Source organism: Nipponia nippon, unplaced genomic scaffold (assembly GCF_047370975.1).
Source record: "Nipponia nippon isolate SJK-2023a ecotype South Korea unplaced genomic scaffold, ASM4737097v1 scaffold_16, whole genome shotgun sequence".
NCBI lineage: Eukaryota > Metazoa > Chordata > Aves > Pelecaniformes > Threskiornithidae > Nipponia > Nipponia nippon.
In genome coordinates, this window is record NW_028262332.1 from 3001169 (window position 1) to 3022297 (window position 21129).

The 21129-nt window shown below is 55.8% G+C and overlaps 1 protein-coding gene across 2 annotated transcripts in view; it reads right to left on the reverse strand.

Annotated features, from left to right (window-relative positions):
• Nucleotides 1-77: 77 nt before the first annotated feature.
• WHRN (whirlin) overlaps nucleotides 78-21129 on the reverse strand; it is a 56269-nt gene continuing 35217 nt past the window's right edge. The window contains exons 4-13 of one of the 2 annotated variants that reach the window (XM_087752875.1): nucleotides 15060-15262; nucleotides 14648-14684; nucleotides 13124-13336; nucleotides 12583-12795; nucleotides 10670-10702; nucleotides 5477-5548; nucleotides 4473-5070; nucleotides 2111-2289; nucleotides 1330-1452; nucleotides 78-693 (exon numbers count right to left, since the gene is read on the reverse strand). In XM_087752875.1, coding sequence (XP_087609001.1) covers nucleotides 511-693; nucleotides 1330-1452; nucleotides 2111-2289; nucleotides 4473-5070; nucleotides 5477-5548; nucleotides 10670-10702; nucleotides 12583-12795; nucleotides 13124-13336; nucleotides 14648-14684; nucleotides 15060-15262 — 1854 coding nt within the window. In that variant the 3' untranslated portion in view covers nucleotides 78-510. The remainder of the gene's footprint in view (nucleotides 694-1329; nucleotides 1453-2110; nucleotides 2290-4472; nucleotides 5071-5476; nucleotides 5549-10669; nucleotides 10703-12582; nucleotides 12796-13123; nucleotides 13337-14647; nucleotides 14685-15059; nucleotides 15263-21129) is intronic. The other variant, XM_087752876.1, reaches the window with a different exon arrangement.

The following is a 21129-nucleotide window of genomic DNA, read 5'->3' on the forward strand; positions in this document are numbered from 1 at the left end:
GTAGGCATCCCTGCCCCTTACCTTCCTATCCTGCCCATCCCAGCTCCGAAGAAACCCCCACAAACCCGGCCTTTTTCTAACCTGACAGATTTATTGAAAAATTAAAAGCACAAGCTCTCTCTATATACATACGATGATGTTGCCAGCAATTTACAAGGCCTTCGGTTGCTCTCTCTGCATCCTTTACCTGTGGCCCCTGCCGCCCGCCTGGGCACGGGGGCGAGCACCCAAAAACCCCTCCAGCCCGAGCCACGGGCCCACCTTGCTCTGCGTGTGGCACTCGAATGACACTGGGGACACCGAGACCCCCGCCGTCCTCCCGCCCCGCTCCCCAGCCTGGCCGAGGAGGAGAGGGTGTCCCCAAAGGGCAGCCCCCCCACCCCAGAGAGAAGAGGGATGAAGACTTGAAGGGATGTGCACTGATTTCTGCCCGTTCTCAGCCTGCCCTACCCAGGCAGTGAGAGTCTGCGGTGGGCAGGGGGGGACATTTGGGGACAAGCTGGGGGTGTCCTAAAGGGCGACGTTGAATTCTGTGACCAAGAAATCAATGTAGTCCTTTTCCTTCAGCTTAAAGGCTTCAGCGATGATACGGGCGGCTTCCCGATGCTCTTTGCCCCGTAGCCCCGTGCCATTCACTTCCAAAATGACGTGGCCCACCTTCAGCTTCCCGCAGTTGTGTGCCGAACCTCCGCGCTGCGGGAGAGAGGCAGTCAGCTCATGGTCCCACCACCCCCGGCTCAACCCAGGGATGAAATACAGGTGGGGTTTGGGAAAATGTGAAATGAAACATTTCCCATTTTGGACAGGGGATGAATTTGGCTTCCCTCCTGCTTGCTCCCAGTGCCAGCTGGGATGGCCAAGAATAACCAAGGCACAGTCAGCTCTGCTTTTCTTTTGCTGTAAATAACTTGAATTTTGCCCCAAGTAAACAGCAAAGGAAATGGTGTGGGGAGACAGTTCCCAAGGGCTCGGTTCCCCAGCTATCATCCACCATTCCCCCCTTCCCAGTCCTCTATTCAAGCAGAAAAAGGGAGTTTCCAGACATCTGGAGACACCAGCCAAGCTTTCGGGGCGGCCCAGACCCCCTCTGAAACGTCTGCAGCAAATCCTTGGCTCCCAGGCCGTGTTTTATGGTATGGGATCATCCACGGGACACGAATGCAATCCTCAGCAGCCCCCCCCCCCCCCAGCAGAATGATGCCTCTCATGCCTGGGGAGATGCACGGCTATAGGAGGGGGAAAGCACACCTCCAAAATCCCTTTCCTGATGTCCAGGGATGAGAGGGATGGGATGTGCATCGAGTTCTTCCCATTCTCAGCTTGCCCTACCTGGATGGTGACGATGCGGGGCAGTGGCTGCCGCGTGTTTGCTCCACCCTCGATGGCGATCCCCAAGGTTGGCGCGCTCTTGGACACTCGGATCAGACACGATGTGGGCTCCAGGAGCCCCGGCTGCGGGGAGAGACAGCAGCGATGCCAAGGGAGGCCGGGCACCGCCTGCCTGCCGCGTTCCCTCGGCCGGAGCCCCACGGCAGGCAGGTTCACCCAGGGCAGGCTTCCACGGGAAGGGGACTGACACGCTGCCTGCAGTTGCTCTCTGCCTCCTGACATCCAAGATCCCAACCCAGTGCAGGTCTGGAGGGGCTTGGGGAGGAGCAGAGCAGCTCTCCGGCTCCCTGCCTACACCCCTCAACCTTGCTGCCATCAGAAACCCTCCGATCTACCTCTGGCACCTGATGCCACCTTCCCTGCTGGGCGCAGGTGACTTCACTCATGGGACACTGTGCCATGGGGAGGCCTCCTCAGAGCCCGCATCTCTGCCACGTCCCAAGCAGCTGCTTGCTGGAGCTGGGAGGGACGGGATTTACCCAGGATGGAGTGAATCGGCCCCACAGAGCCCCTCAGCCACTCCTGGCTCCCGTCCCCACAGCTCAGCCCACCAGCCAGCTGCCTCAGCTACTGAACAAGAGGATACATAACCCATCAAAGCGAAAAGCCGGCAGAGGGAGCAGAGCCGAGGCAGCGGGGAGCAGCACTGCCCCGTGGCAGCCCCGGGCGCCCACCTCCCACCAACGGCAGCACCCCGAGGCCCCGGGGCACCCAGCCTCACCGGCTTGGAGGCCCCTTCTGCTGTCCCCTCGCTCCTCGCAGCCTCCTTGAGGCTTCGGCTTTTCCCAGGGACCGGCTGCCGGCTCTTGTCCTTGCCGCTCATCTCGACCTCCCCGATGTCCACCCCGCTGTCCTCGCTGAGGGTCTGCCCGCTGTCCGACAGCTGGGAGAGCGTGGAGGCTGGGGAGAGACGAGGGCTGTTAGAGGTCGGGCAGCGCGGGCTCTGCGGCCAGCCGAGCACCCACAGGGCCACCTACCAGAGGACGGACATCCCACCCGCTCCCAGGGCTGGGCAGCTTCCCTGGGATTTAGCCCTGGACTTCAGAGCAGGGTTCCCAAGCTGACCCCTCCTGAAGAGCAAAGCTGTGCACAGGGAGCATCAAGGAACAAGTGGCCTCAAACCCAGGTCCAGGATCCAACCTGGATCCCAAAGTGGGATGGAGGGAGAGAGTGAGGAGTTCAGGGATCCTGCTGAAGGCCAGTCTGAGCCAGCCCATGCTGAACACCAGGCTCTGGAAGGAGCTGGGGACAGACCCGAGCAAAGAGGAGCTGCCAGGTAGGAGCTTCCCCCTCTTCGAGGATGAAGGTCAGCGAGGCTGGGGCAGGGGCTGGAGCACAAGGCTGGGGAGGAGCGGCTGGGGGAGCTGGGGGGGCTCAGCCTGGAGAAGAGGAGGCTGAGGGGAGCCCTCATCGCTCTCTGCAACTGCCTGAAAGGAGGCTGGAGCCGGAGGGGGGTTGGTCTCCTCCCCAGGAACAAACGATGGGACGAGAGGGAACGGCCTCAAGCTGCGCCAGGGCAGGTTTGGGTTGGATATTAGGAAAAACTTCTTCACCGCAAGGGCAGTCAGGCCCTGGCCCAGGCTGCCCAGGGCAGGGGCTGAGTCCCCAACCCTGGGGGTATTTAAAAGCCGGGGAGATGTGGTGCTGAGGGACATGGTTTAGTGGTGGCCGTGGCAGTGATAGGTTAATGGTCCGACTTGATGATCTTAAAGGTCTTTTCCAACCTAAATGATTCTGTGATTCCGTTCTATGACTCTATGAAGACTCTGGGTGCAGATGGAGACCCTGCCTCTGGAAACGAGCGTCAGAGGCAACGCTATGACGGCACCTGCGGAGAGGGCTGAAGGTCCGGGAAATGGGCTCTGTCACCTGGAAGAGCTGGGGTCACACTGCTGACACCCCTCGGGCAGGATCCGGCCTCCCTTCAGCGCCAGAGGCACTCCAGCCCCTCAGTCATTACCCCGAGATTAATGAACTAATTGCAGTGGAAGGACGGTGCCACAGGAGGGCGACAATGCCAGTCGCATCGGGTGCCACGGAGCCCATGGGCAAACAGGGCATCCGGGGGGCTCCTGGGGGCTCGGGGGTGCCGTGGGTACCCCCACCCCCAATGGGTCCCAGCCTCCTGGGCACCCTCAGGGCCCCAGGACCACCCTTCCCACTCCCGCCGGACCAGAGCCATCTCCCGAGGGACCTGTGGAGCCCAGCACGCTCCTCCCTCGCTTCTACTTCTTTTTCCCAGGATATGCTCAGGATAAATCTGACTCCCAAGCTCAGTGTGGGCACAATTAGACTTTCTTTTCCAAAATCTGGACTTAATGGGAAAATCCCAGGATTGCTTCTTTTATTTTCTTTTAAAACTGGAAGCAGATTTTACAAACTAACGCAGCAAAGCCCACGCAAGAGAAGTTGCAATCAACAACCTAAGAGAGCTTGGTCTTTAAGTAAAGGTCAGCCTGAATTGCACTGGAAGCCCAGGGAGGCTTTGAAGAGCGTGCTGAATGCCGATGGGGAGCTGAATGCCGATGGGGAGCTGAATGAATGCCGACAGGGAGCTGGCTGCCCTGGCCCTGGCAGGTTTTCCAGCGTTGCCAAAACCCCGGGCTGAGGGCTTTGTCTCAGACGTTGCCACCGCTAACCGCTGGCAACACTGTGGAGGGCTTTATGCGTTTCCTAGATTTTCACTTCTTTGGCTACGATGCTGTCAAGCTGTTTTCTGACGTAGAAAACTCATCTATGAAAAAAAGCAAACCAACCCACAGCTACCGAACAGCAGCACATTGCTGGACCGATCCAGGCTCTGTGGCTTTTACCCCACTCTACTGACCTGGAGTTTGAACCAAAACGGCAACGTTTTCCCCCGCGACTCCTTGCTGGCACGTGCTACCAGCCCGCATCCCTGCTGGGAAGGGGGAAACCCTGCAACCAAGCCTCATGCTCTTACTCTTCCAACCATTTTCCATTCTTCCAGCCACTCTTCCCCCAGTTCCTGCCCTTGAGATCCGTCTCCTCTCCCGTTTCTCTCTTGAGGAACACCCCAGAGACATTTTTTTTCACCCCGCAGCTGATAACATGACACCTACCTCTGGCCTGGGGCAAGGGCCTCACTTCATTGACGTCGGGCTCACTGTTGGGTTGGTGCACCTCCACCAGGATGAAATGCTGGTTGGCCACGGCCTGCGGGCTGCCCTTGTCCGGCGGAGGGGGTGCTGGGTGGGGTGGAGGAGGCGGAGGGGATGGGGAAGGGGGGTTCTGAAACCCACCGGCTGCGGGACCCTCCGGGGGTGGGGTCTTCAACCTCGTTGGGGACTGGACCCTGGGGAAGGGACCGATGGGGTGCTGGCTGACCAAGGAGAGCTGGGCATCCATTTGCCTCCTGGAGCTGTGCAGGGCTGGGGAAATGGTAGCATAGATAGCGCTTGGGGCAGACTCCTCGGTGGATGTGGTAGCAGTGGAGGTCATGCTGACTGTGTCCTTCTCGGGGTGGCTAGGAGGGGGCGTGGGGTTTCGGGGGGCCACGAAGAAGAGGCCTGACTGAGAGGACTCGGAGGAAGGGCGCTTGGGCTTGTCTTTGCCTGGGTTCCTGTGCTGGGCAGCAGAGGGGTCCAGCATCTGAGGGACTGAAGGAGGAGGCGGAGGCTTGAAGTTGGGTGGTTCATCTGGGAAGGAGGAGAGATCATCCTGCCAAACCAAGAACAGAAATCTTTAGGACACCATGCTCACCTGCGAGAACTTCCCCAGGCCCACAGCCACCTGCATCTGCCTCCTCACAGTGACCATGGCAAAATGAGCCCATTTTCATAGAAACGCCTTTCTGAGCGTATAGGCAACAAGAATACAACTCACAAATGAGGGCAATTAGAGGACAAACCACCCAACTTTTGCTCTGGTTTGCACAGATGCTACTCTTATTCAGACAGCCAGAACCCTTCTTCCTAACTGGTCTGATTAATTCGCTTCAGTGACTGCAGTGACATCCATGGGCAGGCAAGGTAGCAAAGAGCTACAGAAGCTGAGGCAGAACTTGACATCATCAATTTGCCTCCAGCTCCCACCCGAGGTGCAGCAGCACAGTGCGGTGTCTTACCAGGGAGATGTCCGGCAGGGTGTTGATGCTGCTTTGGTGGCCATCTCCACCTCCCTCCAATTCTGATGTGTTCTGATGGGGCAAAGAAGGAAGAGAAAACCAGGTCAGAGCAGCAAGGAGCAACCGCCACAGTGCCAGCATGATGCAGAGACACACACACACACACCCCCCCCCCAAGGCCAGTCCTTCACCCAAAGGTTTTGGTTTTCTGGGAGGTTCCCTAGAGACTCACACGTACGAGCAAAGCAACTCGGTTGGGAAACCGATTCTCCCAAGCTAAGAAGCGTGCTCAAAGCGTGCTGTGAACCTGACCCGCCAGGGCAATTTCCTCGGCAGCGGTGGAGTGTGCTCCTCTTAACCCAAATCTCAGCTCTGTTTAATTTGGAAGGAGGGGAGGAACCAGCTCTGAGGGCTGCAGGTTCAATACCTGGATCTTTCCCAGGAGAAGGGCAATGAAAATGTTTAAAGCTTCCCTCCCTTGCAAACCAGAGCAGTCAGTCTCAGATGCAAACAGAAGCCGCTGCCACGGCCTTCCCTTTATGAGTCAAAATGTCATTAGAAAATGTCACAACACGTCTCTGAACACATCACAGCGCCAGAAATCAAGAAGGACTTCGGGAATCTGTCCGTCTGTCTGCACAGGGGCAGCTGTCAGTCGGGAGGGACCCAAGGAGAGGACGCTGGATACAGTCAAGCAGAGCAAACAGGCAGCCTGGCTAAGTAACAGCAGGGATGGCAGAACTGGGGGTTTGCAGTGGCAGCTGGGTGTGGAGCTCTGCCCTGGCGAGCCATGCCTGGCCTGGCCCTGAACGGAGCTGAACCCAGCTGGTCCTGAGCCAAGCCCAGAGCTGGCTTTGCCCCAGGTGCAGTCCCGGGGGATGCGCTGCCGGCGGTGCACAGCCCCAGCTCTGCCTGGCTCCCCTGCAAGGCCCTGTAAGAGCAAACCCAGACTCAGCATCCCCCTCCCACAGTAACTCCTGCGCTGGAGAGGTGCCCGCTGCTGCTCAGAAAGGGCGTACTTGGTTTCCGTCACCTTCCCCGGTCTGTTTGTGTGTTTGTGCTGGAATGGGCAGGGTACAGTTTGTGTTTAACTGTGTGTTATTTATTGCAGGGTAAACAACTGATTAGTTGAAATGCTGGTGCATCTGCATTTCCCCCATCTGCTGGAGGCTGCTGCTGTGCCTGTAAGATGTTAGCGTCCCAAAATAGATGCGGGAGACAATTAAGAGCATTAAAGAAGCAGCAAAAACACTGATGGAAAGTGCTTTTATCTCTGTGGCTTCAGAAAGAACCCTGGAGAATGAGAAATAAGAGAAATGGCTTGTTCAGAGTGACAGGGGAAGTATTAGCTTGAGAAACCACTCCCTCCTCTGACGAGGGCTGATTTCATCATCGATTAATCCAACATAAAGGCAGGTGGCTTTTGAAAGAGAAACATCCCCTACCCGTTCTTGGGTTACTGACTGTGGCAAGCCAGGGCAGAAGGCAGATTTGGCTGAAACACATGGCAGCAGCTACAGAAAGAACAGGCTTCAGCCAGACCTGACGTGCCACAGGGCTGTGCAAATCCAAGCACTGGCACGAAGGCTGGGGCGATACCGTATGTCTGAGGCTGGAGGACGAGGCAGGTAGGGCTATTTCAAAAGCGACCTGCCTTCATGTTGATTAAAACGATCATGGACTGCTCTGGGCTGTGTACGCATTAGCAATAGGCCTTCAGATTTGATTGAAGTGCCAATGAATTTAAAAGCTCAAGTGCCATCACGTCCCTGCGTGACGCCAAGGAGCAGAGATGCTTGGCCGGACAAAACGCAGCGCTGGGGAAACCGCACCGAATGGCAGCGGCGTGCTCGCCGCAGAGCTCCCTCCTTTTGCCGTTGTTTCCTTTAAGGAGAAAGCTGCTCTGCAGAAAGCTGCCCGAGTATCCCCCTCCGCCTGCACCAGCCCACCTCCAGATGCTGCCCAGAGCCTTCCATCCAGCCAAATGGCTGCGTGCACAAGCACAGGAGCCAAGGCGGAGACGGTGGCATTTCGTAGAATCATTACGGTTGGAAAGGACCTTTGAGATCAGCATCAGCCTGGCCGTGTTTGGGAGGATCTCAGCTGTGTCCCTAACTCTTCCCTCTCCAGCCCTGCCTCTGCCAGGCTCAACCTGCCTCCAAGAGTTCACTGAGCTCTTAGCAAACACGAGGACCAGACCCCTGCCATACGACCGGGAGCAGCCTGCCTTCAAATAATCATAGTTACGTCGCTACTAAAAAGAGACGAGTCTGCCTGATGCCCCCTTAAAATCTGCCAGTGCCATCTCCCCCAGTCCTGCCACCAAACCCTGTGCCCATCACCACGACACCAAGCCCATCCCAGAGCCGTGTCCCAGCCCAGGCCTTGTAGCTAGGACCAGTCTGCACCAAGCCCTGAATCCTCCTGGCAAAGGGGGGGTGGGCGCGGGCAGCTGCACCCAGCACCCTCCCCGCAGCCCGGCCGGCCGGCCCTGATCCCGCTGCCCGGCTCTGCTCTCCCTGAACGGCCAGGGACGCTGATACTGCTCATCTTCTTCAGGGCACTTTTTTCTGCTGAAGTGTGCAAGCAGGAGATTTGCCTTTCCCCAAGCTTAGTACTTCGGGGGCAAAAGCAATTAAATAGAAATTACTCTGGGCTATAAAACGTAATGGCTTTTAAGCTGAGCACATTTGCTTTCAGGAATTGCCTATTTTAAGACTGTGCTTTCCTGGATTTCCCTTGAAGGACCCACGAAGCCATGTGCCACTGCTCTGAAAAGTGAGTATTTATTGAGGAGGCTGCTCCCTCCTACCGACTCTCTGCTCCTTTGCCCCATCTGTTTTCTAGTTCCTTATAGGAACTGGAGGCCAGGCGAGGCCCCTCCAGCCCCTCCGCAGGGTGCAGCTGGAAAGCTTTTGTCCTTCCTATCTTGCACAGAGTCCACGGCAGGAGCGATGGAGCTGGAGAGGATCTATCAGACAGGCAGCCAGTTTCCATTTGCAGATTAACTGGTGGAGAAACTGCCACCTCCCTGCGGAATAGAACCCAACCTTTAATTACCCTCACAGCTCCAAATAAGTCCCTTATTTTCCAGTTACTGCTAACGAGAGCTTTGCAGAGCTACTCAGCCTGACTCCCACAGGGTTTAAATTTTGAACGACTGTGCCAGTCTGAGAATAAGCCCGGCTTTCCTCCTCTCTCCCCTTCCCTCTCCTACCCCAGAACACATCTGCAGGGCTGGAGGAGCCCCAGAGCCCCTGGTCCTGCCCCAGCCTGAGCACAGACCTCTCTGACTTCGGGGGCTCTGAGGGTGACGCAATGACACCCACGCGGTGGCTTCGCTCTGTCCCTATCCTCGCTTCCTGAGAGGATCGTGCCGAGCACATGGGAACCCTCCTCATGGGATGTCTGTGCCTGTCCTGGAGGGGGACAGAGGGCAGCTGGGAGCTGGAGCAGCTCTGGAATGGTGGACAGAGGCGAGGAAGGTGTCCCCTGTTTCTCTGCTTTGGTTCTGCTCTCCCTCTGGGGACAGAGAGATCATCTGCCAGCTGCCAAAGAGGCTGTGGGCTCTTGTGCTTGAGATTCACCTTCCAGAGAGAGGAACAGCTCAGTGCCATCCTCTCCTTACTTATACTTCTTGTGAAGCGGAGACCAAAGACAGACAGGGGCTAGCAACTCAACCGGGCTCCCGTGCTGGGCCCAATCCTGTAGCTTCAGGGAGCTGGGAGCAAGTCGGTGCCTGTGGAATCAGGCCCTGGGAGGAGAAGGCACCTTTGGATGGCAGTGCCTTTGCTATGAAGCAGTCGAGAAGAAAGAATACATCAACAGGGATTTCAGTTCCTTAATCCTAACAATGAGGGCTGGGGCAGGAGGCAGGGATAAAGGAAACGCTAGACTGCCTTGCTTGTAAGCAATCGGAAATTCATCCTGCTCTGATCAGACAGGCTGCATCTGATTATTGCAGACTACAACTAACCTCTGCTTTGCAGGACTCATCTTGAGATCCAAGACTTACAAGAGGTGATGGTGACACTTAGATAGGCAGACACACATCATCCGTGGGTGGCACCATCAAACACGGCTTTGTCTCATTTCTGAGTATCCTTCAAGCATCCCATAACGGAATCACTTTTCCCATGGCAGGTCCTGATCAGCCTCATACTGGTTATTTTTGGTGTAAGTTCACCTACTGACCCACGGAGAGCTGATGGGACAGAGGGCCTGGTCTAGTGTCACTGCCTTTGGCCATGAAGCCAAAGAAGTCCATGTTCCACGGTTCAGGATGCCTGCGATAAACTCAGCCTGGGAACACTACAGCTGTCTTCTTCTAGATAAGTGCCATTCCCAGCGGGATGTGGCTCTTGGGCTAGGTTCACAGCTACCAGAGGTCCTCTCTCCCACAGCAGTACTAGCAGCTCTCAGCTCCACCGCTTGCCGTGTCCTCAACCCGCTGACCCCTGTGATTCCTCCCGGACAAGGAGACTCCGCACCAGGGCACAAGCCTGCGGCTCTTCTCAGCCTCCTCCCAACCAAGAGCTCTGTTATGACAGAGGGATTTCAGAGGCTCTCCCCACATCCATGTCTAGCCTCTCTAAAATCTGCGTGAGGATTTCTCCAAGGCTGAACACGCACAACACGAGTACACCGACCCCTCCTGCACTGGAGCACAGATTTTTGCAGACCCAAGGCCTGTAAGGAAAATTCTCCCCCATCCCTGAGGATGCGTGATGGGATGGGACCAGCCTACTGGTATTTAGCCAGGGTGCCCACACAGCAAGGCAGCGCAGCAGCAGACAGAGCAGGCAACAAGGCAGGAAGGGCAGGCTGGGGTCCATCAGGCATCAACGCTGCTGGTCCTTCTAAAACCCCAGCCGTCAGTGGCACTCAGGGCTTTAGTGCAAGCAGGACAGCGGTACCCGCTGGGGCTGGCTCAAGGCTGAGTCTTGTCTGCGCTGCAGCACCGAGGCCCGCAGCCGTGCTGGGGAAAGGGACTCTGGAATGGCTCGGTGGAGCCACAGGAAGAAAAGGCAGAGATGGGTGAAACGAGGCGGCTATTCACGTGGCTGAGTAGCATGCCGGCCCCTGGACAGCCGGTACCCCGCCTCCCACCCGATGCACATTCGCACGCACTCTCAACCCGTCTACTATGGCAACCGCAGTACTCGAGCTCCCCGTCTCGCTGACAGCCCCTACCTCCATCAGGTCTATTAGCCACAAGAGCCGCTCCTGGGGACGTGCGAGGGGAAAAGCAGATTAAAACAAGCGTAAAAGCGAAAACATAACATCAGGGAGGATGCAGAACAAATGAGCGAGACAAGCAAATCCCAGCACAACGCATCCCTCCTCCCCCAAAACCCACCCGGCAGAATCCACATCCAGCTGCGTCCAGCACTGAATGCGGAGGCTGAAATGAGCCCCTCCGGCGAGAGGTGCTGGGGAGGGCAACAGCAGCAGGGGCTTAGGGCAGAACAGGGCAGAGGAAACAGCCTGGGAGCTCTGTCCCTCTTCTCTCTCTCCTGCTCGCTGAGATAAGGACCCACCCACCATCAGCCCGTGCTCTTTGCTTGGCAAGTTGTTTTAGAAAGCAATAATGGTAAACACCTCAAGTGTCAGCGTTCCCACTGCCCGAGGCAGAGCTCAGAGGCGTGTATGTTCTCATGCCCGTGGAAAGAGGTGCCACGCTGCCGGGGAGGACCTGCGGTGTGGCCAAGGGACACGTGTTCTTGAAGGAAGCTCTTACAGTAGGGCCCAGCAGATGGTGCCCACTCTCTTCTCTACACCAGCACAGCACCCCAGTCTCCCTCGCTGACCTCCGGGTCCATGTGCAAGGTGGGGCTGGGCCACGGCTCACGCAGCGGGGCAAGCAGCCACGCTTGGCACGTGGTGTCACAGGGCAGGAGGGAGGGCACAGCGCACCCAAAGCAAGCGTACAGCCCCAGACACGGGGACAGCGTGGGAACAGGGTGGTGCGCTCAGTGAGCGAGTCCTGGCAGACCTGTGTTAGCCCTCTGATGCTTTAGAAAGATTTTCCCAGCAGGCCTTTGGAGAGCAGCGCAAAACTCCCTTTGTTTATCCTGATCCAGAAAGGATCTCACTGTAATCCATCCTGAAGAGAGCAGATGGCTTTCCTATGGGTATTTGTGAAGTCAATGGGACAAAAGCACAGCTCTGATGCTCTGAAACTCTCCCAGGCCTCCTGGAAGGCAGGGCCAAACTGCGTAGGCAGGACCAAGCTGCGCAGGCAGGCACAGCCCCAGGAAAGCCCCCCGCCTCTCTCCCCTGCCGGCTGTGTTGCCTGGGCCCTCCGCAGCACAATCCCACTCGCCCCGGCCGTGGGCTGGTTTGCTTGCTGTCGAACTAGCAGAAAGCCCATTGTCATCCGTTCTTTTCATAAAGGTTTTAATTTCCAAGGTTGCTAATGCATTTATGATGAAAGGCATTTTATGGCTAGGAAATTAATTTCAGGGCTGTGTGCCTGCACACTCCGAGGTTATTATGATAACTTAATTAGATGGTGCGTGCAACAAAGGCCTGGCAGAGAGACGTGGGAGCGCTGCCGCTTAATGCTGGAGAGTGGGCAGGGGCTGGGACAGGACGCAGCTGGCCTGGCCGCTGCGGTCCCCGCTGGGATGGGGAGCGGGCAGCCAGCGTCCTTAAGGAGGTGATTTAAAAGCGACAGCCGGAGCTGGTGAATAGTGGCAGGCATGGTGTGGCAGCAACAAGTCGCTGAGACATCTGCGTGGATGCAGCTCGCATTGCACAGTGGAGGTCCTGGAAGGGAAGGAAAACTTCCTCCCTCGCTGGGGACAAAGTGCCACTTAGCACCAGGCCCGGCCCCCACGCAGAGGATGGTGGCATCTTAGTCTCAAAAGCACAGATATACCAAGCACGTACCACAGCATCACCTTTTTGTACCTACAAATCATGCTATTGCACCCAATCTGCAAGGAAGGAAAAAAGCTTTGAGGGAATCCACTGGGGAAGCAGACTGAACAGGGTTTCCTGCAGGGTGAAACACCTTTAGATCACTCCAGGGAAGTGAGTTTGTTGTAGGGCTGCCAAGAGCAGGTGTTGAAAGAAAAAAGGAACAGCCAAGAGGGACTTACCCGGGCTGAGCTGACGGTTGTGGCGGTGAAGTGGCTGCTGGAGGAAGAGACGGTGTCGCTGTAGGACATCATAGAGTAGGAGTCGGTGACGACACTGGGCCCCAAGGGCTGTCGAGCCTTCATGGACTCGATCTCTCTCTTCAGCACCAGGTTGTCAAAGCGGTCGAGGTCTTGCGGGGAGATCACACCCCGCACCTCTGAAAGCAGTGAGAACTGGGCCAGGCAGACAGACAACCAAAGAGAGGTTGGGGCACGACCATATTCCTGGGTAGGTGAAGACCCATCCTCCCACACTGTTCAACAGTGGTAATGAGATGTACTGGCAGGTAACGCACGAGGAGGTTTGGTCCTAAACTTTACCAGAAGCTCCTCTGCCACTGAACACCAGCCCCCATAATGTCCTACATCTAGATTTTGCTTTCACAGCCTCACCCTTGATCCTGAGTGGATAACCTCGGAGGCACTGAGCCACACCATGACAATGGCTCTGCTCAGCCCACCAGGTGGAAGAGACCGTCCCTGACCTTGGTGCGGGCCTCACCTTAGCATGTGTGTTGAGTAGCTCAAAGAGTGCCATGACCAGAGCATCCACGGAGATGTTGCCTTCCTTATACTCGTCAAGGTAGTACGCCATGGTCGCCCGCTCCTGTTCATTCAGCAGGTGCCGGGCCTGTTCCTCCAGCATGACTCGGGTCTGGTTCACCATGCTGCTCAGCGTTACCTGGGAGCCAGCCAAGCCCCGGTAAAACACAGGCTGCAGAAGAAGATGGGAGATGGGCTTTGGTCTGGGACGCCAAGGAATCAGCTGCTGACAGGAGGGCAGCTCTCCTTCTGCTGAGACAGCTGGGCAGCACCGGCAGGACCGAGAACTGCCCCCCTCGCTCGGGGCTCTGCCTACCCGCCCGAGCTGCCTGCGTCTCAGACCACTGCTCTCACCCAACTACCTGTGGCGAAGCTGGAAAGCAGGACTGGAAGGGGGATGCCGAGAATGCCTAGAGGCAGTTACCTCCAAGGATTCACCAGCACGGCCGCTCACTTAGTGTCACTACTTGTCTGGGTAACTCCAGAGCCACGAGTTTATGCAGCACCAGTTGAACAAACAAAACAGCTTCCCAGCTCTGTTCAGCGAGCGCGGACGCTGTCCCGTGACCAGCTCCTGATTTAACAGCAGGCTGTATTCCTTCCTGGCAGAGCTGGGGGAATTGGGGCCATGAGAGAGAGGCAGGCTTGCCATCTTGTGTAAAAGGCACGTTTGCCCCCACTGCAAGCTCGAAGCAGACCCTGGTGAAGAAAGAGCCACTGGCAACCGAAGGAGTCCTGGGGAGAGACATGTCTGGCTGCAGATGAAAGCCTTTTTTTGTTGAGAGGGGTTTCTAAGAGGAGGTCCTTGCTCTTCCCCTCCCTGGCAGTGCTGGCACAGTCAGCGTAGGGATATGGAGCCAGACAAGACCCTGACTATCCCGCGGACACAGAAAGGAGTCGAGGCTGGAGAGCATGTTTTGCCAGCAAACAGCACAAAGTGGTTATCAGCCAGAGCCACCTGTGAAACCTTGCTGCTTCATTTCCATTTAAAAGAAATGCTCTTTGCAAAGAGGTGTTCGGTGAAGATGCAGCCACAGTGCTGGGTAAGTCCCTGCTGCTGCTGCAGCCCTGCCACCGGCTGGTGTGCTGGGGAGGGCTGGGTGGGAAAGATCCCAGGAGCTGTCAGGGCCCGGAGACAGCCACCGTGCAGAAGGCATCACGGTCACCTCGGCAGGGTGGAGGGGGTCCCCACGGTCCTTGCCCGGGTGCGATCATTGCCCCTTGCCCATTAACGTGATCATTCCCAGGCTAGGAGGCACCAGACGTGCTGCAGAACTGACCCACCAGTGGCACTATTTGTAGAAACACAGCTGGCAAAGTGAGATGGGCAGGAAAAAGGCTAGAGCCAGTTAAAACCCACCAGTCCTCATAAAACTAAGGCCCCTTTCATAATCAGGAGCACAAAGCCCTCCCTCCCATGGAAAACAGGAGACAACGATGGTGATTTTTTCACAAGGCATCAGAAAGGCCTGATATCTCTTACCCTGGCTGTCGCCTCCGCAGCATGATCGCCCACTGCCCTGTGAGGAGGAGGAAGATCAATTAGCACCGTCACTCATCACCTGCGACCTGTTGGGTACTCTCCTCTCTGTGCCTGTAAGCTGAAAGCTTCTGGCCTGAGAGAACAGGGAAGGGGCAGCAGCACAGTGTCCAGACCTGATCCACCTCACAGGCCAGAGATGCTGCCTTCCAAGCACCAGATACGGGGGCAACACACCCCCAAGCAGCAGGGGTGCTCCCGTAGCCAGGTTGCCGGTGCACGTGGCGGTGCATCAGGCTGCCACCATTTCACATGCTGCCCCTCCACACCCACCCTAGGTGACCGTATGCACCGTACGGGAGCTCTGCGTTGACAGCCCTACAGCAGGCTTGCACGGGGTGCACCAAGCACGTACCCTGCTGACTTGACGAGGGTCTCTCCGATCTGGGAGCTTGCTATCCACCTGGTCTCGTCCACGGTAGTGCGGGCATGGGGCAGCCTCCCGATGTCTTTCACTGTCATGATGAGGTGGCGGGAAGATTTGAGCAGCTTCACCGCCTCGTCGTGGGGGATGCTGAGGAAGCTCCTGCCGTTCACCTCCAGGATCTGGTCTCCTACCTGCGGAGTCAGGATGGGGTGAGCCTGGCAGGCCCTGGGGGCTTTCCTGTTAGGAAAATGCCGCCTTCTCCCACCAGGGAGGAGCTACTCCTGTCCACCCTGCCACCAAACTAGGACCACAGCAATTGGAGGCACCAAGAAAGATGAGGGAGAGGGGGCAAGTGCTGGTGGCTGGAGACCAAGCACTCAAGCCAACAGCCAGCAATGGACCAGGATGCGAAGTGTGGAGGAGCCTGTTTAGGATCCCAAGTCAGACCAATCAGTCCGCTCCATTAATTAGATTTGCAGACCTGCTAGGTTAGAAACAAACTGCAAACAATATCAAGACCTCCAGCCCCAATCCCTCCTGCTAATCCGGGAGGCCAGGAACCATCTGTGGAAGCCCCAGACCTCAGATCTCTGTGTGCAGCAGGGAGGGCTCAACTCGAGTGTCTCACCACAGTCTCCATCGCTCTGCAAACTGTAGGATCTGAGACAGCTGGGTTTCATCTCTCCTCTCCTCCTATTTCCTCCCCAGCTGCTCCTGAGCGCTTTCATTTTGTGGCCGGGGCCTTTGCTGTGATCAGGGGGTTCCCTGACAGCCTGGCCATGTTCAAGACACAGCACTCGTTTGGTATTCCCCCTTCATCCCAGGTCCTCTCTCTGTTTGCTTCTAGGGCATTCAGTGCCGCTCCTCCTCACTCCCATATCACAATTGGCCCTGTTTCTGATAAGCCGCCTCTTTGAAACTGCTCTTTCCTATCTTTGCTTAACCGTAGGCTTCTGTTCAGCTCTGTCAAAACACAGTCTTATTTGCTCTATGCTGCAATGCGAGTAGAATGAGATGTTCCTTTAAATAACTCACCTCCATCTTGGAGGAGAAGAGTAAAGAGGGAGAGGGAAGAATTTCTAAGGCTAAAAAATAACATGGAGAATTAATATGATCCTTTCAGCTCAGTCCATCTCATTCTGCCACTGGGTCAAAGAAGCCTCAGAGGACTGGGATTAATTCTCCAGATTCTTAAAATTGTTTACTCCAGTGAAAAGACATAACTAACCACTGCCAAGTCTATGCTGTGGGCTGTGACTCTGCTGTCACCCAAGTTTCCACCAGTGCTACCCTGAACTTTGCTGGGGTGAAACAGTGGACATTGGGACTAGCACCAGCAAAGCTCAGCGTAAAGCACGGGAGATCCAGCGACAGCTCTGGCAGGGAGGGGAAGCCAGCTGCTGGTAGGAGGAGGCAAGAGCTGATCCAGAAATTGCAGTACAGCCCCTGCACTTCACCTCTGTTTTATGCTACAGCCATGCTGAAGCTCACAAGAGCACAGGGCCAGGGCTTGCATCAGCTACTCTCCCGACACAGCATTGCCAGCTGGGATGGAAGAAGGCCAGGGGCTGCAGCAGGACCAACACACGTACGGGCAACCTGCACGCTTGCACACACACGCCTGCTCGATTTCTGCTAGCCTGTGCTGCTATGCCTTTGGCATCCAGATGGTCGATCCAACAACCATGGAGGCTTCAAGGCTAACAGGACCCCTGTCAAGGCATCCACCGCTCGCGCTTTTGTCTTCCTGGGACAACATTTCCCTTCCACAGTGAAGGGCTGGTGGGAACCGAGGGCAGAGTTGCCATGACACAGCGTCAGACCCAGTACTGATAAAACCCGACCGTGGCTTCTCCAGGCATCCCCATGAGGATGTCCTCGGCAGAGAGAGCACAAGAACAGGGAAGAAAAGACAGGGAGAAATCCTGCTGCTTGGGCCAGAAGAGACCCCTGATCACAACCCTGGCTGTCCTGAGGCCTGTGGTGTGATGGACACCGTTCAGACCACCCGAGAGGTGATCTCTATGAGAAATCAAGTAGAGAGAAGGAGAAGAACGAGCTGGTGGAGAGCCCCTGGGTGGAGGAGTGAACACGACTTAGCAGGGCTCTGTCACAGGTGACGGGGGCAGCAGGACCCTGGCTCTGTGCTTATCTCGTGAGCCATTGACCCACCTCGGGCTGTCTGACGCTGATGCAAATCCCAGTCCCCGAGTCCCACTGGGGTGAGGGTACTGGTGAGCGGGATCTGACCCTGCCAACGGTCAGGGACAGTTACCCAGTGGCTGCAGGCTGTTCCAGCCAAGGGCGCAGGGTACAACCAGGAGCATAAGCCAGGGTCTCAACGGGAACATGACTGACCATTTCTGATAGAGGGTTTTAGTCTGGGAGCTGCCATCAAAGCAGAGGCCATGGTCCAGCCCCATGTGCCCCTCTCGTACTCTGTGGTGCCGTGGTCTCAGCCTTCCATTTCTGCCAGGTTTTTTGTATTCCTGTGGCACCAGGGCACCCCCCAGACAGGCTGCTGTAGAGCAAAGTTGGCTCAATAGCAAAGAAAAACACCATTACCTTGAATTACGCTCCTCCCAGCAGCTCTCAAGGGGAGACTGCCACCGTTTAATTGTTATTACATTTTGTTGTGTTTTGAAATGAGTCTTAAAGAAAATTCCAGGTGCCTTTTACAGGGGCCCTGGGCCTGCTCTCCCAGGTGGGGCCAGGCAGCAGCCACGCCAGCCCCACTGCAAAACCAAGCCAGGATGCAGGAGCCTGGAGAAACTCTTGGACCCATGGTCCGCACAGAGGCTGCAGAGCACTGGGGACTCCCCTTCAGGCAGGTGAGGACTGTCAAAGCGTTAGCTGATCAACACAAGGCTGCTTCCAAGGAGAGTCTGGCTCTCCCCATCCAGCTCAGTGCTCACAAGCACCCCTCCCTTTGCTTGCCCACAGTAGCGATCCGGCTCAGTTAATGGATCTGACTGCAACTCATGGCTGCTTCTTGCAGGGCTGGCTTTCAGCTGGTTCAGCTCTCTCATCCGACTCCGTGCATGGCTACACAATCAGGCAGCTGCTGTGGGGCAGCAGGAAGCCCCAGGACCGTCCTGGACTGGTGGGTGGCCACCGTGACAGCAGAGAGGTGGCATGGCCTCAGAGCAGCACAAAGCTCCAGGAGCACTTCACTCACTCCAGCCGGCTTTCCAGGGAAGGGCAGAAATCTCCCAAATCCACTGTATGGCACTTGTGCAAATAGGCATTGCTCAGGCTACTTAAGGGATTACACAGGCAGAGTTTCTGCGTGCCAAGGAGGCACGGCAGCTTCCCTCCCTGCCCACTGCAGGGCCACGGAGGGTCACATATGGAGCCCTTTGTGCTCCTCTGGCCTTGCAAAAATAGATGCAGAAGGAGAGCTGGCACAGAATCTCCCTGAGAAGCAATGAAGAGATGCAAAGGAATGGGAGAATCTGAGGGTTATTGAACATTCAGAAGGTGGGGAATAAAATCCTAAGATGCCTGCAGCAGCAGTGTGAGAGTGAGCCCAGGAGAGAGTCAAGATTCAGACTGGATATTAGGAAAAGGTTTAAATCGCATATTAGGAAAAATTTCTTCACTGAAAGGGTTATCAAGCATTGGAACAGGCTGCCCAGGGAAGTGGTTGAGTCCCCATCCCTGGAGGTATTTAAAAAATGTGTAGATGGACTCGATGATCCTTAAGGTCTTTTCCAACCTAAATGATTCTATGATTCCATAAGATCTACCAGCAACACTCAACTACTTGGGTTGGTTCAGACCAGAGGTGTCAGAAGGGGCTGGTAAAGGTGCTTTGAAGAATCAGGCAGGACTTTTCAACTGTCCAAGATGTGACTGATGCCTCCTGAATGAACAGAGCAGACACAGGTGGAAGACTGTAACCAACAGCTCACGGACCACTTTGCTCAGTGTGCAGCTGTGATTTGAGAATGATCAAATAAGGCTGAAATAAAAACACATGATGGGAAACCATGGTAAGAAACATATCAAGAGTGGCTCAAACTAGTGTAATGGCAATAGCCAAGTGAATGCGTGACCTTGCTGCGAGTGCATTCCCTGGGTACATCTCTGCCTGCCCAGCAAGGAGAGGAAAGTTCTAGAGAAGGGAAACAGAAATGATTAGTGGCAGTTGAAGGTGCCTGTGAAAGGACAGATCAAAAAGATTAGGCCTGTTAAATTTAGAGAAGAGATAATGTGTGGGGAGCTTGATGGAGCTATACAAAATAATGCCGGCAATAATGAGAAGCCAGAGAAGGGCTCCTGTTTACCCTGCCCTCGGACGAAAGGACAGAGGATGCTCAGGGAGGCTGGACGGACGCTCTGGGTGGCGTCAACAGGAGAAAAGGAGCTGGAGGAAAACACCAGATGCAGCTCGGATGCAGCAGAGCTTGGTTCTGCGTTCAGCTTCGTCCAGTGACCTCGAGCAGATTTGCCGCATTCTGGGGACAGTTCCTTCCTCGGTGCCACACAGGGGGGCTGGTGGATAGCAAGGGCTGTGGCAGCACAGGAGAGCCCAGTCCCCACCAACACCACTGTCAGGGCTCCCGAGTTTTGTCCTCACATGGGTCAGCTGATGCCCTCTGCTTGCTGTCTTCAGAACTGCTGTTAACAGGGCAGCTGTACAGCTAATAAGGCAAAAGAGATAAACCCACAGTCCTCTGACCAGCCAAGAAGGGAGGCAACGCCTTCAGGCTGGGCTGATGCAAGCCTGCAGCTCAACGGGCAGAGGCAGCACATGGCAGATGCATTTCAGTAGCCACTGCGAGGCTCTGGCGTTGGCAAGGGCCACGTCCTGCTGCACCATCTTTTCCTTTGGCTCCAGTAAGATGCTCAAAGCAGTAGGTCCTGCAAAGAGAGCCGCCTGCTCTTGGCTGGCCTTTCCCTCCTCTGATTTTCCCTGTGGAAGGACGAGACAGCACTGGGCACAGGTCAGGCTTGGCAGGTCATGACCAGGGGGATGGTGGCCCTTTGTACCGGCTGGCTGGAGGGGAGAGCGCACAGAGCAGAGCTGTGTCAGGGTGGGACACTCACACCTGCCCCGGCAGGCTGCGGAGCACAGATCGGTTGCCAAAATCATACGCTAGGGATGCGAAACTTCCCTGGCTTGAAAGAAAGACAGCCTGGAGCCAACCTCACCTCCGTGACCCAGCTGCAGAAACGGAACCAGAGGCAGCCAGCTCCACCTGAGCTGATCCACAGAGACCAAGGAACGGGGAGGGAGGGAGGGAGCCCCAGGGAAGGCAAACGACACAAATGACCACCTGCCCAACCACCAGACTCCACAAATATCTCGGGTTCCCTTCGAGCTCTGTCAGCTTTAAACCAACAATCAGAAAATTGCTGACCACCAACACAACAGGGAGGGAAAATTATGTATGCCTAAACTGCCAAGAGAAACACACATTCAGGTGCAACGAGTATCATCTCTCAGGTCTCTCTAATCCACCGGGCAATCCACTGGAGCGGATTTTGCTGCTACAATAAGGAGCACCGGGCTCACTGCAGCACCGAAACAATGAAAATCCAAATATAATTAGATAGTTTTATTGCAATTATGAATCTTTAATAGTTTTCCATATCAGGGATTAAACTTCCATGATTTTTTGCTCAAGACAGCTATACAGATTTAATACCCTTTCTTTAGTTTCTTCTTTCAAGAGTGAACCAAAAGGTACCTGGCAAACCCTCGCCATATCAGGGAGACCAGAGGGGCCCTGGAGAAGCCACTTCATCGGTCTGTGTCTGCCCTTCATCGCTGCCCCGACATTTATTCAAAGTCCTTCATGGCTCTCTGGTCTCCTGTGCGCCGTTAGCACAGCGCCCAGCACAAGACCACCTCTAGCCGGTGCTGCCGGAATATTAACAGCGGGTGAGACCAACCAGCCACAAAATACTCGGATAAGTTTGAGCATCTCGTGCAGGGGGAAAAAAAGACCTTGCAAAAATAATTCCTGGTGAAGGGCAGATAAGGGAATTGCTGGACAGCCCAAATGCCTGCAAATCAGCCTATCTTGATGAGAGACTCCTATTAGAGCTG